Here is a 21,605-nt window from a genome sequence, read left to right on the forward strand (position 1 = left end):
AAATATTCACCACTTAGTACTGATAAAGCCCTCTTGAGGTTTTTTTAAGTAGAGGGCCGCAAGAACACCCCCACAAGTTATACCTAAAATAGGTGTGCTGTACCAACAACCCCTCAAAGCAATTACGATTCGGAGAGAAGAGAGGCTTACAAAACATTTCATGACACTCAGCTCAAGGAACATGCACAAAGAGTGGTAGGAGGCCAAAGCAGAATAGGTAAAATACCTCTAAATCAAGGTCGCCTACACTTCACTAAACAATATATACAGCCTTTAAGTGTTATGTGAACTCTTCCTAAGTGAAGAATGAAGATGGTTCCAATATCATCTCAAGGGAGAAGCAATTCTGAACGATGCATTTCTCTGGAATTCTAATACTTCTGAGAAGCAGGGTGACCTAATGGATAGAGCACGGGCCTGGGAGTCAGAAGGGCCTGGGTTCTAATTCTGGCTCCACCACGTGTCTGCTGTGTGACCTCAGGCGAGTCACTTCACTTCTTTGTGCCTCACTCACCTCATCTGTAAAATGGGGATTGAGACTGTGAGCCCCATATGGGAGAGGGACTGTGTCTAACTCAATTTGCTTGTATCCACCCCAGCACTGAGTAGAGTGCCTGGCACATCGTAAGAGCTTAAAGAATACCAGTTATTATTATTTTTACCCAACCTTGGCTTCACTGACACTGTCCTCTCCTGGTTCTCCTCCTACCTCTCTGGCAGCTCCTTCTCAGGTTCTTTCGCAGGCTCCTTCTCTGCCTCCCACCCTCTAACTGTGGGGGTTCCTCAGGGCTCAACTCAGAGTCCCCTTCTATTCTCCATCTACACCTATTCTCTTGGAGAATTTATTCACTTCCATTGCTTAAATACCACCTCAATGTGGATGATTCCCAAATCTACCTCTCTAACCCTGACCTCTCTCCTTTTCTGCAGCCTCACATTTTTTAAAAAATGGTATTTGTTAAGCTCTTACTATGTGCCAGTTACTGTTCTAAGCACTGGGGTTAATGAATGGTTTTTGTTACGTGATTACTATGAGTCAAGCACTGTTCTAAGCAATGGAGTAGACACAAGCTAATCGGGATAGACACAGTCCCTGTCCCACGTGGGGCTCACATCCTGAATCTCCATTTTGCATCTGAGGTAACTGAGCACAGAGAAGTTATGTGACCTTGGGTAAGTCACTTCACAGATGAGTGGCAGGGCCAGGATTAGAACCCAGGTCCTTCTGACTCCCAGGCCCATACTCTATTTCTTCCTGCTCTCGAGACATCTCAACTCAGATGCTCCGCCAACATCTCCAACTCAACATGCCCGAAACAGAACTCCTCGTTTCCCACCCGAACCCTCTGTCCCCCTAACTTAATCATTACTGTAGACACCACCACCTTCCTGTCTCACAAGCCCATAACCATTGCATTTTGCTAAACGCGTCTCTCATTCAACCCACATATTCAGTCCTACCTGCACAACATCTCTAGAACCTGCCCTTTCCTCTCCATCCAAACCGCTACAACCTTGATCCAAGTTCTTACATCTCATCTTGACTGCTGCGTCTGCTTTCCCACTTCCTTACGTCACTCTGCCTCCCAGATCTAACCAGTCTAAAAACATCTCTCAAAAGTCTCCAATTCATTCATTCAATCGTATTTATTGAGTGCTCACTGTGTGCAGAGGACTGTCCTAAGCGCTTGGAGAGTGCAATTCGGCACACTTCCAATGGTTGCTCATCCATCCCCACAAAAGGAAACTTCTTATCATCACCTTTAAGGCACTTAATCAGTTCTCAACCTCCTAATCTACTAGAAGGCAGTCCACACACTTCTTTCCTCTAACGCCAACCTACTCAGTGTGCCTCGATCTCATCCATCTCACCACAGACCCCTTGCCCACATCCTCTCTCTTGCTTGGAACTCCCCCCTGCCCCACTTTATATCTAACAGACCACACTCTCCCCACCCCATAAAATCAGATCTCCTCCAAGAGGCCCTCTCTGACTGAACATCATTTTCCCCCATTCACCCTCCCTTCTGCATTACCTATGCACTCGGATCTGTACCTCTTAAGCATGTGGTATTCACCCCATCTCTCAGTTGGTAAAGTTCCTTCCAACTCTATCATATCCCAAACACTTAGTACAGCATGGCTTAGTGGAAAGAGCATGGGTTCTCTGTCGCTTGTCAGCTTTGTGACTCTGGGCCAGTCACCTAACTTCTCTGTGCCTCAGTTCCCTCATCTGTAAAATGGGGATTAAGACTGTGAGCCCCATGTGGGACAACTTGATCACCTTGTATCCCCCCCAGCGCTTAGAACAGTGCTTTACACATAGTAAGCGCTTAACAAATACCATCATTATTATTATTACTCTACACACAATCAGCCTTTAATAAATACTGATTGAACAGAAAAAACAACAACAAAACAAAACCCCATCTCCTTCATAAATGTCCCTGTAAACTGTGAATCTGTTGTGGGCAGGAATGAGTCTTTTGTTGCTATATTGTACTCTCCCAAGAGCTTACTATGGTGCTTTGCATACGGTAAGTGCTCAATAAATACAACTGAATGAATGAATAAATGAAATGCCAACTCTGATGGAGAGAGTGGGCAGTGACAAGTTTCTTGCTTAGAGATGGAGGCAATGACACCTAGTGGTGTTGCTTCTTTCCAGAGTAGTCAGTACAGGCTCAAAAAGCTCTCACCTTTAGCCTTTCCGTAGAGGCAATATCTTGCTTTAATAATATGATTTTCAGTGTCCTCTACCTATGCACATTCTTGTTCTCTCACCGTGGCTTTCTGCTCTGTGGCACTTGCTCCTCTTCGCTCGCCGCTGGTGGATATACTTCTTCCAGGACTGGAACATCAGGTTGTACAAGAAATATCTAGGTGGCGAAATACACGAAGTATTCCATCAGAAAAATATTTTCTCCATAGCCTCAGATACTATTTTTAGCAAACCACTTTTAGAGCTAATTGTGATCTTTTATGATATTTGTTAAATGCTCACTTATGTGTCAAAAACCACTCTAAGTGCTGGGGTAAATACACATTTATTATTATTTTCATACTATCTGTTAAGGACTGTTCTAAGTGCTGGGGTAGACACTAGTTAATCGGATCAGACACAGTCCCTGTCCCTAATGAGGCTCACAGTATAAGTGGGGGAGAATAGGCACTCAATCCCCATTTTACAGCCGAAGAAACTGAAGCACAGAGAAGTTAAATGACTTGCTCAAGGTCACACAGCAGGCACTATGCAGAGTTGGAATTAGGACCCAGATCCTATGACTTCCAGGCCCAAGTTCTTTCCATTTAGCCATGCTACTCCTCAGGTTGGACACGGACTCTGTACCACATGGGACTTCTAGTCCAAGTAATGGCATATTATAGACATTTTTGTTACAAACCCTCAATTTAAAATTGATCACTGCTGAGAGTTTATCACTATCAGTTGGATTTATTGAGCACTATTTTGGTGCAGGCAATTATGGGAAAGTAAAGGAGGCTGATGAGAAAGAAAATCCAAATTCCTGAGGAACCAAAGAAGATGAACAAAAGCAGACACCAGAACCTGACCATACAATTAGATAAGAGCGAGGACATAAACAGACCGAGAGTAATGGATATATACACAAATACTCAACATGTATAATGAGGGCAGAGGGAGAATTAATCAGGGAATACTTATTATTAGGAGACCTTTGGAAGGAAAAACAAGGTTTGGGAAATTTGAGGGGAAAGGGCATTCCAAGCTGGCCACGAATAGGTCAAAGTCAGTCAAGTCCAATGCCGGGAGAGGAGAGGATCGTGGGATGGGTAGGGTAGAGAAGAAATAGTGGGCTTTAACAGGAGAAGAGCCGTGCAGATACGCAGCAGCTCACCTGTGAAAAGACTTGAAGATACTGGTCGCGAGTTTTAGAAACAAAATCACATTAAAACAAATTATCGAGGTTTGGAAAAGGGCAAAAACTCCACCCACTTTTAAAAAGGGAGGAAAGGCTTCATTTTGGAAACTGAATTAATAAAAACCATGAATTACCAACTCTTATATTACCTGTAGTGACAATCAGCTCTGACACAAAGTTTCCACTCTCGTTGGAAAATCCACCACTCCTCTTTCCACTCTCCAAAGGTCTTCTGCAGCACCTTCCGCTCATAATGATATCTAGAACAATAAAGGAATGAGCCCAAGTTAATGTGAGGATATTAATCAATCAGTTGCATTTACTGAGCATTTAGTGGTGCAAAACTGAAACTCTTGAAAAAGTACAATATAACAGAATTGGTAGACACGCTCACCATCCACAGTGAGCTCACATTCTAGAGAGAGAGCCAGACGTTAAGATAAATAATGTCATTAAATAAGACATTAAGAGATGCAGCATGCCTAGTGGATAGAGCATGGGTCTGGGAGTCAGAAGGACCTGGGTTCTAATCCTGTTCCGCCAATTTTCTGCTGCATGAACTTGGGCAAGTCACTGCACTTCTCTGTGCCTCAGTTCCCTCATCTGTAAAATGGGGGTGAAGAGTGTGAGCCACTTGTGGGACAGAGACTGTGTCCAACCCGATTATCTTATATCTACCCCAGCACTTAGAAGAGTGCCTGGCATATAGGTAGTGCTTAACAAATACCACAATTATTATTATTATAAAAAATAGATTAATTACAGATGAGGGAGGAGTAAATAAAGGGTTCAAATCCAAGCGCAAGGGTGACACGGAAGGGAATGGAAGAAGAAGAAAGGAGGACTTAGAGATGGTCTCTAACTGGCCTTCCCTTCCAACTGGGAGCCAATCCCAATTTGGAGTCTCTCATTCCATTTTCTTATCCTAGTTATTTAAGGTACTTGCCTTCCTAATCTGCTTAAATGGGATGTATCACCAGTCTGATCTACATAAAATAGGTAGAAACATTACCTTTGAAAAAGGCACAGTTCAAAGCAGTTGTAAACAGTATGCCTTCAAAAATTAAAAATCAAAATGTGATTTTTCTAAAAACTACAGGCCTCTGGTTTGTGAATGGGGCCAAATCAAAAACTCAGTCTTTATTTTGAATCTCCAGAGAATATATAATTTCTGAGCAAGCTAAAAAATTAGGAAGGCAGATTATTTTAGCAATATTTACCTGGTAAACAAATCAAAGGTTGCAACTTGCATTACAGGAATGCAAGAATTGTCTGTACTACCTGGCTGGGAAAACAATTTGACATACAGCCTTCTTCCAACTATCATTTCTGATAGATTTTACTTTCTAGATATTTCTCCACTGTGTCTTTTTCCCTTTTCATTTTTGTTGACTGTGTTCTTCTCTCATTGCATCTTCCCATTTCCTGATCTAAAAATCCTATAGTATGACCTGACCTGATCGTGTGGGGACATACATCTTTTCTCCTGGACCTTCAGAGCACTCAGTTATTTTATCCAGTTGGGAATCTATTACTATTTGCCAATATCTAGAATTCAAAAATACACCCTGCCCACCTAATCAAACAAATCTGCAAAACTAATATAGATACTCAAGAGGGGAGAAAAGCCAAATGTTAGTCCTTTATTAAAGAGAAAGATTCCAGAAGAAACTATTAGACAAGAAAACTATGGACTTGAGACCCTTTTTCTTTCAAATAAAACAGTCTTTGCTAAAGATAGAGGTGATGCCAGAAAAAGTCCTCCTCTTCTCATACCAGATTTGCCCATTTTTTATTTTCTACCACCATCTTCATCCTGCTTGGAAATAGAGAAATGAGCTAGATGAATTCTAAAGATGTTTTTCTAGCCCTAAGATAATTTTCCTTCCAACTCTTTTCTGTTTTGCCATTTCCACAGATCTCTTTATTCCTCTCTATACCCCCCACACCATTTCATATTAACCCTTCTCTCTCTCTTTCTCTCTCTTCTTTGCTGTCCTTTCCACTCTTCCTCTGTGCTAAATCTCCCCATCAGGACCCAGTTACCATTCTATCAGCAAAACCTGGGATGCTATAATGACAGGAAAGGGCAGGTGCAGATAATCCAAGCTGATGTGACAATTCCAGGCAGGGGTAAAACTGAATCCTAGTTCTACCAGTTAAGCTGGCTCTCTGTCAGAGGCATTTGGGGAACAGGAGTAATATATGTAAGAAAATATTACAGAATGTACTGTTTCTGGGTCTTAAAATACATTTCTTGCACATGTTATAAAAGGGGTGGAGTCAATAGCCCCTTTTCTTTACCATCTATTCACCCTATACTCCTACTAAACTCACTGTGCTACAGGTGCTAACAACTTCCGGAGGTAAAGATTGTGATTACTAATAAGAATTGTGACATCTGTTAAATTCTTATGTGGCACACACCGAACTAAGTGCTGGGTAGATACTAGACAATGAGATCAGACACAGTCCCTGTCCTACATCATGTGCACAGTTTAAAGGGGAGGGAAAACAGGTATTTAATAACCCCAGATAAGTGATGTCATCTATGTCAGCACAGCAGGCTTATTATTAACAATAATTAATGACTACAATGTGCTTTATAAAGCCAAGTATAAACACTGGGATGATTATATGAAATCCAGGTGAGGCACTTCCTCTGGTCCTTAGGTGACATCCAGTCTAAATAGGGGATGACTGAGATAAACAATGAGTATATAATCTGAATAATGAGAGACTGTTCAAAGTTCAGCAAGTAAAAAACTAAAAATGCCTGAGATTCATTCATTTATTGCACACTTACTGTGTGCAGAGCACTGTACTAAGCATTTGGGAGAGTACAATGTAAACAATAAACAGACACATTTCTTGCCCATTATGAGCTTACAGTCTAAGCTTAAAGTCTCAGGGTCAGTGAGGGGCAGTCAGGCAGCTCACTACTTCTGGTAAAAACCATCCTAGTTGGGAACTGCCACAGCTTTTCCAGTGTTCTCTGTGATCAGAAGTTTCCACCCACCCTGTGCTCCTGCAGGGAAGCTTGGGAAAAGGTGGCAGGGAAGGAAGGAGAGGGAAAGGGCCCAAATGGTCTTCAGATTTAAGTTCAATCCTGTCTGGAGGTGGCTGGAGAGATGATATTTTCTTGGAAACCCCTCCAGCCTTTTCAATCTAGACATTAACCCAAACTCCCGCTTCCTGGACAGGGGCAAAAGCCCACCAATGATTTTAGTGGATGTAAAAGTCAAAGATGGCTCTACAACTATCCGGGAATACAGAGGTGCCATACTTTCTTCTTGTGGACACACCATGACCTCAATTTCCTAACAGGCACCTTGTTTCACTTGTCACTGAGCCTCAGGGGCACAAGTATGAACGACCACTACTTTGAAAAACTTATTTCTAAGGCCCACTAATAATGTTAGGTTCATTCATTCACTCGTATTTATTAAGCGCTTACTGTGTGCAGAGCACTGTACTAACCGCTTGAGAAAGTACAATATAATTCAATAGTATTTATTGAGCACTTACTATGTGCAGAGCACTGTATTAAGCGCTTGGTGAACAGTGACAATCCCTGCCCACAACAAGCTCATGGTCTAGAGGCAGGGAGACAGACATCAGTACAAATAAAATTACATATATATACATAAGTGTTGTGGGGCTGGTTTAGAGGGGAAGAACAAAGGGAGCAAGTCAGGGCGACATAGAAGGGAGTAGGAGATGAGGAAAAGGGGGGCTTAGTTTGGGAAGGCCTCTTGGAGGAGATGTGCCTTCAATAAGGCTTTGAAGAGAGGGAGAGTAAATTGCCTGTCAGATTTGAGGAGGGAGGGCATTCCAGGCCAGGGGTTGGTGGCGAGACAGGCTAGATGGAGGCACAGTTAGAAGGTTACCAGAGGAGCGAAGCATGCGGGCTGGGTTATAGGAGAGAAGCGAGATGAGGTAGGAAGGGGCAAGGTGATGGAGTGCTTTAAAGCCAATGGGGAGGAGGTTTTGTTTGATATGGTGAATACATTAGGGCCACTCCTTCCTAGTGTCTTTTTCCAGCTCCTCTTCCTCCCATCCCTTAACTGTGGGCATCCCTTATGGCTTAGTTCTGGGTCCCTCTCTATTCCCCATCAATATCCACTCCCTTGGAGAACTCACTGACTCCTACAGTTTCAACTGCCTTTTCTATGTTGGTGATTCCCAAATCTATCTCTCTAGCCCTGACCCCGCTCCTTCTCTTTAGTCTCACATTTCCCCCTGACCTCCATACATCTCTACTCAGCTGCCACGCCAACATCTCAAACTCGACATTTCCAAAACAAAACTCATCTTCCCACCTAAACCCTGCCCGCCCTCAGACTTTCCCAAGACTGCAAACACCCCAGCTGTGCTCTGTCTCATAAGCTCATAACTTCAGCATTATCCTCGACTCTAATAATAATAAGGGTTTTTGTTAACCACTTACTAAATGCCAAGTACTGTTCTAAGCGCTGGGGTAGAGACAAGATAATCATGTTGGACACGGACCCTGTTCCACATAGGGCTCACAGTCTTAATCCCCATTTTACAGTTGAAGTAACTGAGGCAGAGAGAAGTGAAGCGACTTACCCAAGGTCACACAGCAGACATGTGGCCGAACTAGGATTAGAACACAAATCCTCTGACTCCCAGGTCCGTGCTCTTTCCACTAGACCATGCTGCTTCATCTCTCATCCATCCACCATTCTCAGCGTGGCTCAGTGGAAAGAGCCCGGGCTTGGGAGTCAGAGGTCATGGGTTCGAATCCCGGCTCAGCCACTTGTCAGTTGTGTGACTTTAGGCAAGTCAGTTCACTTCTCTGTGCCTCAGTTACCTCATCTGTAAAATGGGGATTAAGACTGTGAGCCCCACGTGGGACAACCTGATTGCCCTGTGTCTATCCCAGCGCTTAGAACAGTGCTCGGCACATAGTAAGCGCTTAACAAATACCAACATTATTATTAAGTCACTTCACTTCTCTGTGCCTCAGTTACCCCATCTGTAAAATGAGGATGAAGATTGTGAGCCTCACGTGGGACAACCTGATTACCCTGTATCTACCCCAGCGCTTAGAACAGTGCTCTGCACATAGTAAGCGCTTAACAAATACCAACATTATTATTCAATCTGTCACCAAATCCTGTTTGTCCTACCTTCACAGAGTTGTTAAAACCCATCCTTTCCTCTTCATCCAAACTGATACAACATTGTTCGAGCACTAACCGTAACTCACCTTGACTACTGCATCAGCCTCCTCGCTGACCAAGCTGCTTCTGCCTCTCCCCACTCGAATCCTGACTTCACTCTATTGCATAGAGTATTTTTCTAAAAAAAACTTTCAGGTCAATTCTCCCCACTCCTCAAAAACCTCCAAGGGTTGCTCGTCTACCTCCACATCAAACAGAAACTCCTTACCATTGGCTTTAAAGCCCTCGATTAGTGCTCCCCCTCCTATCTTACCCCACTGATTTCCTACTTCAACCCAGTCCACACGCTTCAGTCTTTCCAACACCACCGTGTGCCTCGATTTTGTCTAGATCGCTGCCAACCTCTTGCTCAAATCCTCCCTCTAGCCTGGAATTTCCTCCCCTTCTAACTACGTCAGACCACCACTCACCCCACCTTCAAAGCCTTACTAAAATCACACCTCCCCTAAGAGGCTTTCCCCTTCTCCCTCTCCCTTCTGTATTGACAATGCACGTGGATCTGTATCCTTTTAGCACTTGATATTCACCCCACTTTTAGCCCCACAGGCCTTATGCACAAATCCATAATTCATTTTAATGTCTGTTTCCCTCATCTAGACTGTAAGCTCCTGGTGGGCAGGGAATGTGTCTACTCAATCTGTTGCATTATACTGACCCAAGCATTTAATGCAGTGCTCTGTCCTGAGCACTAATCAATCCAAAAACTGTGGGAAAGAAAAGAATAAATTTAAACCGATCCTACCGTGCTTTAGAAGGAAGAATCCGCCCAAAAGTCTTTTTCACCCACAAATAGAAGAACTTCCTGGACAGGCATCTGTAAGATTAAGTAATTACTTTCAGTTACAATTTGTTTTAAATTACTGTTCAATGTCTGTCACGGACATTCTATGAAACAAATTCAGATACGAAATCTTTATATGAGCCTTTGTGCTTTTCTAGGAGACTTACTTTATCTTTGGCTTATGCAAAAATATTTTTAATTGTTTTGGCATTATTTAATGGACTAGAACCCTAATTGAATAGCACTGAAACTCCAAATTGTCCTGAAGAAATAGTTTGTATTTGAAAAAAATAATTAGAGTCCAAGAGATTCATTTAGGAGCTGCAGTCTAGCTTGGCATTAGTAGCTGTGGAGAAACAAAACTAAGTCAGGGAAGGGGAGTGCAATGTCATCCACCCCACCATTTTCAACACATACTGTGCTTACAATACTCATCCACTCAGCAGTTAAGAAGTACCCAATTAGACTGCACTTAATGGTTACGATCCCATCTTTGTTTTCTATCCAACAAAAAGGGCCTGGTAATTAGTTTTTTTGTTCTTTTTTTTTAAAACATTCAACGGGCTCCACACTGAGAACATTAGGTTGTGTAGACAAGGCACCTGTGCCACGGGGTAGCTTTATGACGTATGCCTGCTAATTGAAAGTCCACCCAATTGACAGCAGATGATTCAAATCTCCCCACCACCCACACATCCACCCAGATCTGGTCTGTCTGGGCTCAGGGGAATGCCATTAGCTTTCCCAAGTCAGAAGCAGGGTAGAAGAGTACGTTTCTCGTTAATCAGTCACCATAATGACCTCAGGATTTTTTTTTCTAGTAACAGAATCCTATGCCTGGATTGCTCTATCTCCCCAGCACAAATTTTAGGAGAGTGAGTTAGATCTTGGGCATCAGAGCTTGCCCTAAATGGGCTTGTGGCTAAAATGCATCTTTCTTATGAAAAATTCAGTTGGGGAAAATCTATCAACACCAACATTATTATTATTATATCAGTGAGCCTCAGTAATCATCATCGAGATTCTACTGCAAGTCAAAAATGTCAAGCTCACCCACACCAAAACCAAAGGGCATCAGCGTGGGTGATTTTTCTGCATTTGCTTTCCCGGAACATACTAAGTTTATGACCAACTCTTTAGAACGTACTCTGTGGGCAGGACTGCAGTACAAGCTCGAACATGTTTAAGACAGTGAATTAAGCAGCGCGGCTCAGTGGAAAGAGCATGGGCTTAGGAGTCAGAGGTCATGGGTTCTAATCCCAGCTCCACCACCTGTGTGACTCTGGGCAAGTCACAAACTCTTTAGAATGTACACTGTGGGCAGGACTGGAGTACAAGCTCGAACATGTTTAAGACAGTGAATTGCTACATATTTTCTCACCTGGAATTCCTCCATGAAGAACATGCAATAAGACACAATTGAGATAATTAGTCTACGAAGCCGACTCACTAAAGTAAGCAATAGTATGAATCAAGTAGACATCAGAATCAGAGAGTTCCCTCATTACTACCTGATGTGCAATTCTTTTAACCTGCCACCACGATTCCTGGTATCTGTGACCTGATGTGGAACTGGACGACCTCGCCGGGAGATAGAAGGCATCTTGCATGTTGTCCCCTTCAGAGAACGGGGATTGCAATCCACATCTCTTCTCAAAGACCTAAAAATTCTCAAAATAAACAAGCAACAGCAGAGCCTTTAGGTTCCTGACAGATGAAGCTGAACATGGAAATTAACTCAGATTAATATTTCAATGATGAGAAGTCTAATAATATTATTGCTGCACATCATCAGCCTTTACTCCTCCCTTCCCTTCCTCCTTCAACTCATTCATTCAGTAGTATTTATTGAGCGCTTACTATGTGCAGAGCACTGTATTTAGCGCTCAACTCCATGCGCTCTGTCCCACCCTTCTGCTTTGAATGCTCTCACCCTCTTTCACCTTATCGCCTCCCAGAGAGCTCCATCACATCACCCATTAGCTCACTTCTTCTCTTCTCCTCTTCACCAGTCACCTGCTAGTTGTTGAGCTAGATTAGGCCCTAGGTGCCTGAAAGTCCTAACACAATGGAGAATTTAGCACTTCACCCCTCTCCACCCCCTTCCGAATCAGCTCCAATTCCATTCCCACCCCTATACCTGACCCTGTAGACCTTAAGATAGCTCACAGTGGGCCCTAAAATTCTGGGCAGGACCTGAAGGCTACTCCCACTTTGGTGACATCTATTCGTCCGTTGGCCTCATCTGCTCCTGGGTAGTTCCACAGCTAGTTTTACCCCAGACAGTGGCAATATAATAATAATAATGTTGGTATTTGTCAAGTGCTTACTATGTGCAGAGCACTGTTCTAAGCACTGGGATAGATTTACAGGGTAATCAGGTTGTCCCAAGTGAGGCTCACAGTCTTAATCCCCATTTTACAGATGAGGTAACAGACACAGAGAAAGTAAGTGACTTGCCCACAGTCACCCGGCTGACAAGTGGCAGAGTCGGGATTCGAACCCATGTCCTCTGACTCCTAAAGCCCAGGCTCTTTCCTTTGAGCCATGCTGCTTCTAAGTGAGGATTGAAGAATCTCACTTTGCAGAAGTGAGGTTGAGTCAGGCCCAGAGGAGGTAAAGTAGAGCCCAATGGACAGTTTCCAGACTAGGTTTCTTCCATTGAAGAGGTAGTTATAACTAATTTGGGGAGGCTCCATCTCTCCTCTTTGGATATTTTTAGCATTCAAAATGGGGAGCTAGGACCAGGAGGTGGTTGGAAAGGGTCTGAGGGCCAGGTCTCCCAAAAGCTAACATCAGAAGTGGTGGTGGGGTCTGGCCACTTGCATTCGCCTTCAGCTTTCAGACCAAAATGAAGTCTGAAAAGCAGCAAGGCAGGGTGGAAAGAACACAGGCCTGGGAGTCAAAGGACCTGGGTTCTAATCTTGCTCCTCTACTTGTCTGCTATGTGACTGTGAGCAAGTCACTTCACTTACCTGGGCCTCAGTTAATCTTGTCTGTAAAATGAAGATTAAGACTGTAGGTGGAAGAGGGACTGTAACCAATCTGATTATTTTATATCTACTCCAGAGTTTAGTCCAGGGCCTGGCACTTAGTAATAATAATAATAATGGTGGTATTTTTTAAGCACTTACTATTCATTCATTCATTCAATAGTATTTATTGAGCGCTTACTATGTGCAGAGCACTGTACTAAGCGCTTGGGATGAACAAGTCGGCAACAGATAGAGACAGTCCCTGCCGTTTGACGGGCTTACGGTCTAATCGGGGGAGATGGACAGACGAGAACAATGGCAATAAATAGAGTCAAGGGGAAGAACATCTCGTAAAAACAATGGCAACTAAATAGAATCGAGGCAATGTACAATTCATTAACAAAATAAATAGGGTAATGAAAATATATACAGTTGAGCGGACGAGTACAGTGCTGTGGGGATGGGAAGGGAGAGGTGGAGGAGCAGAGGGAAAGGGGGAAAAAGAGGGTTTAGCTGCGGAGAGGTGAAGGGGGGGTGGCAGAGGGAGTAGAGGGAGAAGAGGAGCTCAGTCTGGGAAGGCCTCTTGGAGGAGGTGAGTTTTAAGTAGGGTTTTGAAGAGGGAAAGAGAATCAGTTTGGCGGAGGTGAGGAGGGAGGGCGTTCCACGACCGCGGGAGGATGTGGCCCGGGGGTCGTCGGCGGGATAGGCGAGACCGAGGGACGGTGAGGAGGTGGGCGGCGGAGGAGCGGAGCGTGCGGGGTGGGCGGTAGAAAGAGAGAAGGGAGGAGAGGTAGGAAGGGGCAAGGTGATGGAGAGCCTCGAAGCCTAGAGTGAGGAGTTTTTGTTTGGAGCGGAGGTCGACAGGCAACCACTGGAGTTGTTTAAGAAGGGGAGTGACATGCCCAGATCGTTTCTGCAGGAAGATGAGCCGGGCAGGGGAGTGAAGAATAGACTGGAGCGGGGCGAGAGAGGAGGAAGGGAGGTCAGAGAGAAGGCTGACACAGTAGTCTAGCCGGGATATAACTATGTGCCAGGCACTGTACTAAACACTGGGGTGGATACAGGCAAATCAAGTTGGATACAGTTGGATAATATGTAGGGCTCACATTCTTCAATTCCCATTTTACAGATGAGGTAACTGAGGCACAGAGAAGTGAAGTGACTTGGCCAAGGTCACCCAGGAGACAAGTGGCAGAGCCAGGATCAGAACCCACGATTGTCTGACTTCTAGGCCCAAGGTCTATCTACTACACTATGCTGCTTTTCTAGTAACAGCTTAACAAATGTCAATAAAAAAAATTAAGCCTTCACCAGCATTTGGGCCAAAAGTCAGTGTTCAAATTTAAACTTACTATGAAACCTTACTGATTTATTTTCACCATAACTCAGAAGTAGAACATTACAATGTTTGCTAACTACTTTCCTTTCAAAATTAACAAATATGTATTTTTACTATTTTCATTTTTAAATTATGGACATTTTTGTTATTCATCAGATTCAAAATTTAAGAGAAATTCAATTTACTCCTTTACTAAGAGTGATCTTTGCCATACCTGGCCTCAGGCTTTTTCTCCATCATGCAAGTCAACTTTTTCAACGGTAAGGAAGTAGATAACTATTTTTACAGGTTCTTTTTGAAATGTTTTTAGCACCTTTATTTGCCTGAAGAAAAAAACAAAACCATTATATCACTTAACATATCTCATGGGGGTATTCTTTTGGTTCCCAGCCCCTCCCCACACTTTCTAACTCAAAAGACAATAGAAAGTTTTGTTAGAAAAATATAGAAACTGTTTTTCCTATTAATCTCACCCCCATTTGGAGATGATTTTGCCTTTTTTGTTGCCCACGATTTTTGACAGTTGGATTCTGAGCCATGAGGAGCCTTCTGAAACTCAGATCCTCTAGCCACAGTACTCCGTTTTGTTTTTTTTTTAATATTTTGTATTTATCCTTGTTTCTTACGTTTTTTAATTGCTCCGTCTTTCCTTATATGCCTATTCCAGTTCCCTCTCCATCCCATTAACTCTTAGATCATGAGGTCCTTGAGGCCCAGGGGCCATAACTCATTTTCACCCACCGCTTTCTACAGTGATTTGAACACAGTGGACACAATATATTTGCTACTATAAATTCATTTAGTTTTTACTTTTAGCCTAAAATAGTCTATGATGGTTACCTCCACGTGACTTCGTGGATCGAGCACGGGCCTGGGAGTCAGAAGGACCTGGGTTCTAATCCCAACTCTACCACGTCTGCTTTGTGACCTTGGGCAAGTCACTTAACTAATCAGTGTCTCAGTTACCTCATCTGTAAAAGGGGGATAAGAGCATAAGCCTCATGTGGGACAGGGACTGTGTCCAACCCGATTAACATATCTACCCCACTGGTCAGAATAGTGCTGGACGCAAGTACCATAATTAGTATTACTATGTGCACTGAGACCTTCAAATATAAGGTCACTACAAGAAAAAGAAAACAGTAAAGATGAAATACTCTCTTATTATGTTACTAGACCTCAGAGCTTAAATTGGAAGGAAGGTGGATTTCATAAATTTAGATCTGTAGCAAGGGGAGACGAGGAAACCCTCCTTCCACTGGCATATAGGAAAAAGGGTGTATTCTCTCATTTTTCTAATGCTTAAAACATGGCTGGTTTTCACATGAGGTAATTTTACAAAATTTCATGATTTGTCAAATCAGAGCAGCTTTCTGGATTAGAACCCCCTAAAAGTCACATTCAAATAGCAACCCCGATTTTACAGTTCAATCACTGAACTGCAAACTCCTGAGTAGGATCCTGCCTACTTAGTCTGTTCTATTCTCCCAATAATTTCCCACAGCCCTTAGCACAAAGTAAGCACTCAATAAAACACTTCTGATAGAATGGAGGGCCTCCTGTATGCAAAGAGCTATACGAAGTGGATTGGGGAGAGGGAAGAAAAGGAGGATGACAATTCAGACATGGGTCACTGGCCCACATTCTAAAATATTTAGTTTTGTGTTTTAAATGGAGCGGAGGGGCAGCAAATGGGAAAATAAGAAAAAAGTTGTCCGTATAGTGGAAAGCAGCTGGGGTCAAAATGATTGGCACCTCCAGACAAGAGTGAAAATAGGATTAACAATCCAGCAATGAGGAGCAGTGTGGACTAGTGGAAAAAGCACAGGCCAGGGAGTTAGAGGACCTGGGTTCTAATCCTTATTCCTCCAATTGCCTACTGTGCAACCTTGGGTAAGCCACTGAACTTCTCTGTGCCTCAATTTCCGCCTCTAGAGTGTAAATCTCATATGGGATTGGGATTGTGTTTGACCTAATTAATTAGTATCTACTCCAGCACCTAGAACCGTGCTTGACACTCAGTGACTATGTGCAGAACACTGTACTATGGGCTTGGGAGGATACTCTATAAAAGAGTTGGTAAACATATTCCCTGGCCACAGGGAGTTTACAGTCTAAGAAGGGGCGACAGACATTAATATAAATAAATCACAAATAATAATAATGTTGGTATTTGTTGAACGCTTACTATGTGCAGAGCACTGTTCTAAGCGCTGGGGTAGACACAGGGGATCAGGTTGTCCCACGTGGGGCTCACAGTCTTAATCCCCATTTTACAGATGAGGTAACTGAGGCACGCTGCTTCTATAAGTGTTGTGGGGCTGAAGGAGGGGTAAATAAAGGGTGCGCACCCAAGTGCCAGGGAGAGAAAAAGTCAGCAGTTAATATCATAACCATAAAATTATTTTTATTATTGTTGTCCTTAAGACTGGTCACCGACCAACTTGGTTTATTTAAAGTGAATTTTATGGAAATAGTTCCAAACATGTTAAGTAAGACTACATAGGATATATAGAGAAGCAGCGTGGCTCAGTGGAAAGAGCACGGTCATTGGAGTCAGAGGTCATGGGTTCAATTCCCAGCTCGGCCATTTGTCAGCGGTGTGACTTTGGGCAAGTCACTTAACTTCTCGGTGCCTCAGTTACCTCATCTGTAAAATGGGGATTAAGACTGTGAGCCCCACGTGGGACAACCTGATTCCCCTGTGTCTACCCCAGCGCTTAGAACAGTGCTCGGCACATAGTAAGCGCTTAACAAATACCAACATTATTATAGCTATGAAGCATGCATTCATTCATTCAATCGTATTTATTGAGCGCTTGCTATATGCAGAGCACTATACTAAGCGCTTGGAATGTACGATTCGGCAACAGAGACCATCCCTGCCCACAACGGGTTCACAGTCTAAAAGGGGGAGACGGACAGCAAAACAAAACAAGTAGTCGGGCATCGATACCATTAGAATAGATAAATAGAATCAGAGATATATACACGAGATATATACACATCATTAATAGAGTAATAAATAATATGTACAAGCGCTGTGGGGAGAGGAAGGGGGTAGAGCAGAGGGATGGAATAGGGGGAATGGGGAGGGGAGGAGCAGAGGGAAAGGGAGATCTCAGTCTGGGAAGGCCTCCTGGAGGAGGTGAACTCTCAGTAGGGCTTCAAAGAGGGGAAGAGAGTTCATTTGGCGTTCGTTAGTAAGTGCTTAACAAACGTTGTTGCCTTATGCTGTCGAGTCACATCCGACCCATAGCGATGCCACCGTATTATTATAAGAAAACAAGATGTTCTTATTTTACCTTGCAATTGATTGAAAACAATTATTTTAGGCAGTGATTTTGAAAAAAAAATTTAATGGCTTCTATTAAACATTTACTTTGTCCCAGGCACCGTATTAAGTGCTGGAGTGGAGGCAAGATATCAGGTTGGATGCAGTTCATGTCCCACATGGGACTCTCAGTTTTAATTCTCATTTAATAGATGAGGTAACTAAGACACAGAGAAGTTCATTCATTCAATCGTATTTATTGAGTGCTTACTGGGTGCAAAACACTGTATTAAGCGCTTGGGAGAGTACACTATAACAACAGACATATTCCTGCCCACAACGGGCTCACAGTCTCGAGGGGCAGAAAGACATTAACATAAATAGATAAATAATTACAGATACATACATATGTGCTGTGGGGATGGGAGGGAGGATGAATGAATATATATTCCCTGTAGAGACTGTATTTAGCGTGGCTCAGTGGAAAGAGCATGGGCTTAGGAGTCGGAGGTCATGGGTTCAAATCCCAGCTCCGCCACTTGTCAGCTGTGTGACTTTGGGCAAGTCACTTCACTTCTCTGTGCCTCAATTACCTCACCTGTAAAATGGGGATTAAGACTGTGAGCCCCGTGTGGGACAACCTGATTACCTTGTCTCCCCCCGCAGTGCTTATAACAGTGCTGGGCACATAGTAAGCGCTTAACAATTGCCGTTATTATTATTTGTTGCCACACTGTCCTTTCCAAGCGCTCAGTACAGTGCCCTGCACAGAGTAAGCGTTCAATCAACGCGACTGAATGAACGAACGAGGGAGCGAGTAGGAGTAGTGCAGAAGGGAGTGGGGGCAAGAGGGTTTAATCAGGGAGGGCTTCCTGGAGGGGACGTCCCTTCAGAGTAAAGTGACTTGGTGGAGGTCCCGGGCAGACAAGGGAAGGAGTTGGCATAAGAAGTCCAGTCCTCTGCCACCCTGGCCGCTGCTCTTTCCATTCATTCATTCGATTGGATTTATTGAGCGCCTACACTGTGCAGAGCACTGGGCTGAGCGCTTGGAACAGACCATTGGGCAAACAGAGAGAGACCATCCCTGCCCCACAACGGGCTCACAGTCTAAAAGGGGGAGGCACACAACAGAACAAGAAGTCAGGCGTCAGTACCGTCAAAATAGGATAATGGATGTACATTAATAATAACGTTGGCATTTGTTAAGCGCTTACTATGTGCCGAGCACTGTTCTAAGCGCTGGGGGAGACACAGGGGGAATCAGGTTGTCCCACGTGGGGCTCACAGTCTTCACTCCCATTTTACAGATGAGGTAACTGAGGCCCCCGAGAAGTGAAGTGACTTGCCCAAAGTCACACAGCTGACAAGTGGCCGAGCCGGGATTCGAACCCATGACCTCTGACTCCCAAGCCCGGGCTCTTTCCACTGAGCCACGCTGCTTCTCAATACATTGTTCATTCATTGAATAGTATTTATTGAGCACTTACTATGTGCAGAGCACTGGACTAAGCGCTTGGAATGGACAAATGGGCGACAGAGAGAGACAGTCCCTGCCCATGGACTGGCTCCCAGTCTGATTGGGGGAGACGGACAAAAACAATAGCAATAAATAGAATCGAGGGGATGTGCACCTCATTCAAACAATAGCAATAAATAGAATGAAGGGGATGTACATCTCATTAAAACAATAGCAATAAATAGAATGAAGGGGATGTGCATCTCATTCAAACAATAGCAATAAATAGAATGAAGGAGATGTGCATCTCATTCAAACAATAGCAATAAATAGAATCGAGGGGATGTGCATCTCATTCAAACAATAGCAATAAATAGAATGAAGGGGATGTACATCTCATTAGCAAAATAAATAGGCTAATGAAGATACATAGAGTTGAGCGGACATGGGGAGGGGAAGGGAGGGGGGGAGGAGCAGAGGGAAAGGGGGGAAAAGGGGGCTTAGCTGAGGGGAGGTGAAGGGGGTGGTAAAGGGGGAGCAGAGGGAAAAGGGGGAGGTCAGTCTGGGAAGGCCTCTTGGAGGAGGTGAGCTTTAAGGAGGGTTTTGAAGAGGGGAAGAGAATGAGTTTGGCAGAGGTGAGGAGGGAGGGCGTTCCGGGGCCGCGGGAGGACGTGGCCCGGGGGTCGACGGAGGGATGGGCGAGACCGAGGGACGGTGAGGAGGTGGGTCGTGGAGGTGCGGAGCGTGCGGGGTGGGTGGTAGAAAGAGAGAAGGGAGGAGAGGTAGGAAGGGGCGAGGGGATGGAGAGCCTCGAAGCCTAGAGTGAGAAGTTTTCGTTTGGAGCGGAGGTTGATAGGCCGCTGTCTCTCTCTGTTGCCCATCTGTCCATTCCAAGCGCTCAGTCCAGTGGTCTGCACATCGTAAGCGCTCAATAAATACGACTGAATGAATGGGACCTACAAGGTGAGGAGGTTGCCCCGCGAGGGGTTGACGGTCTTCATTAGAGAAGCAGCGTGGCTCAGTGGAAAGAGCGTGGGCTTGGGAGCCAGAGGTCATGGGTTCGAATCCCGGCTCGGCCACTTGTCAGCTGTGTGGCTGTGGGCAAGTCACTTCACTTCTCTGTGCCTCAGTTACCTCATCTGGAAAATGGGGATGAAGATTGTCAGCCTCACGTGGGACAACCTGATTCCCCTGTATCTACCCCAGCGCTCAGAACAGTGCTCTGCACATAGTAAGCGCTTAACAAATACCAACATTATTAGGAGGTCACTGAGGCCCTGGGAAGTGAAGTGACCTGCCCGCCGTCACCCAGCTGACAGGGGGTAGCGGCGGGATTGGAACCCAGGACCTCCGACTCCCAAACCCGGGCTTCTTCCACCGGGCCACGCTTCTTGCTAACGTGGCTCCCAACGGAGGAGGAGGAGGAGGAGGAGGAGGACGGGGTGAGGGGGCCCAGGCCGCCCTCGGGCGCACCTGGAGGAGGGGCTCGTTGTCCCTCAGGCTCCCACGGCGGGGGACAACCCTTCGGGGCCGGCAACCATTTTCCGAGGGAGACTTTTTACCTCAGGAGGGACGGCGCGCGCGCGCCTGCTCCCGCACGTGCCATCGCCTCAGAGCGCGCGCCCCCCCCCCCCGCCACCGCGCGTGCGCCGTCGCCTCAGAGCGCGCGCCCCCCCCACGACCGCGCGTGCGCCGTCGCCCCAGAGCGCGCTCCCCCCTACGCGCGTGCGCCGTCGCCCCGGAGCGCGCGGGCCCCCCCCCCTTCCACCGCGCGTGTGCCGTCGCCTCAGCGCGCCCCCCCCCCCCCCACGACCGCGCGGGCGCCGTCGTCCCAGAGCGCGCGGGCCCCCTCTCCACCGCACGGGCGCAGTCGCCTCAGAGCGCGCGCCCCCACCGCGCATGCGCCGTCACCTCAGAGCGCGCCCCTCCTCCCCCCACGACCGCGCGCGGCCCCCACCAACCGAGCGCCGTCGCCTCCGATTCATTCATTATAGTTATTGATCGCTTACTATGGGCAGAGCACTGGACTAAGCGCTTGGACTGCACAATTCAGCCACAGAGAGCGACCATGCCTGTCCAGTGACGGGCTCGCGGCGTAATCGGGGGAGGCAGACGGACACAAGCAAGACCACATAATGACGATAAATAGAATCAAGGGGATGTGCACCTCATTAACAAGATAAATAGGCTAATAAAAATGCATATAAATGAGCACAGGGCTGAGGGGAGGAGGAGCAGAGGGAAAAGGGGAAGCTCAGTCTGGGAAGGCCGCTTGGAGGAGTTGAGCTCTCAGTAGGGCTTTGAAGAAGGGAAGAGAGTTTGGGCGAAAGAGAGAAGGGAGCGCGCGCGCTCGCCCACCAGGCGCACCCCAACCGCGCGTGCGCCGTCGCCTCTGCGCGCCCCCCCACCGCGCGTGCGCCGTCGCCTCGGCACGCCCCCTCCAAACCGCGCGTGCGCCGTCGCCTCAGCGCCGTCGCCTCAGCGCGCGTGCGCCGTCGCCTCAGCGCGCCCCCCCCCACTGCGCGTGCGCCGTCGCCTCAGCAGCCCCCCCCCCCAACAACGCGTGCGCCGTCGCCTCAGCGCGCCCCCCCAACCCCGCGTGCGCCGTCGCCTCAGCGCGCCCCCCCAACCCCGCGTGCGCCGTCGCCTCAGCGCGCCCCCCCAACCA

General features: G+C 45.9%; 1 protein-coding gene across 4 annotated transcripts in view; it reads right to left on the reverse strand.

Annotated features, from left to right (window-relative positions):
- SFI1 (SFI1 centrin binding protein) overlaps positions 1-20,526 on the reverse strand; it is a 58,836-nt gene extending 38,310 nt beyond the window's left edge. Inside the window, exons 1-6 of one of the 4 annotated variants that reach the window (XM_029058625.2) lie at positions 20,411-20,526; positions 14,422-14,530; positions 11,405-11,554; positions 9,855-9,926; positions 4,052-4,162; positions 2,785-2,879 (exon numbers count right to left, since the gene is read on the reverse strand). In XM_029058625.2, coding sequence (XP_028914458.1) covers positions 2,785-2,879; positions 4,052-4,162; positions 9,855-9,926; positions 11,405-11,554; positions 14,422-14,447 — 454 coding nt within the window. In that variant the 5' untranslated portion in view covers positions 14,448-14,530; positions 20,411-20,526. The other 3 variants (XM_029058623.2, XM_029058628.2, XM_029058629.2) reach the window with 3 other exon arrangements.
- Positions 20,527-21,605: the final 1,079 nt, after the last annotated feature.

This window comes from Ornithorhynchus anatinus, chromosome 2, assembly GCF_004115215.2.
Source record: "Ornithorhynchus anatinus isolate Pmale09 chromosome 2, mOrnAna1.pri.v4, whole genome shotgun sequence".
Taxonomy (NCBI): Eukaryota; Metazoa; Chordata; class Mammalia; order Monotremata; family Ornithorhynchidae; genus Ornithorhynchus; species Ornithorhynchus anatinus.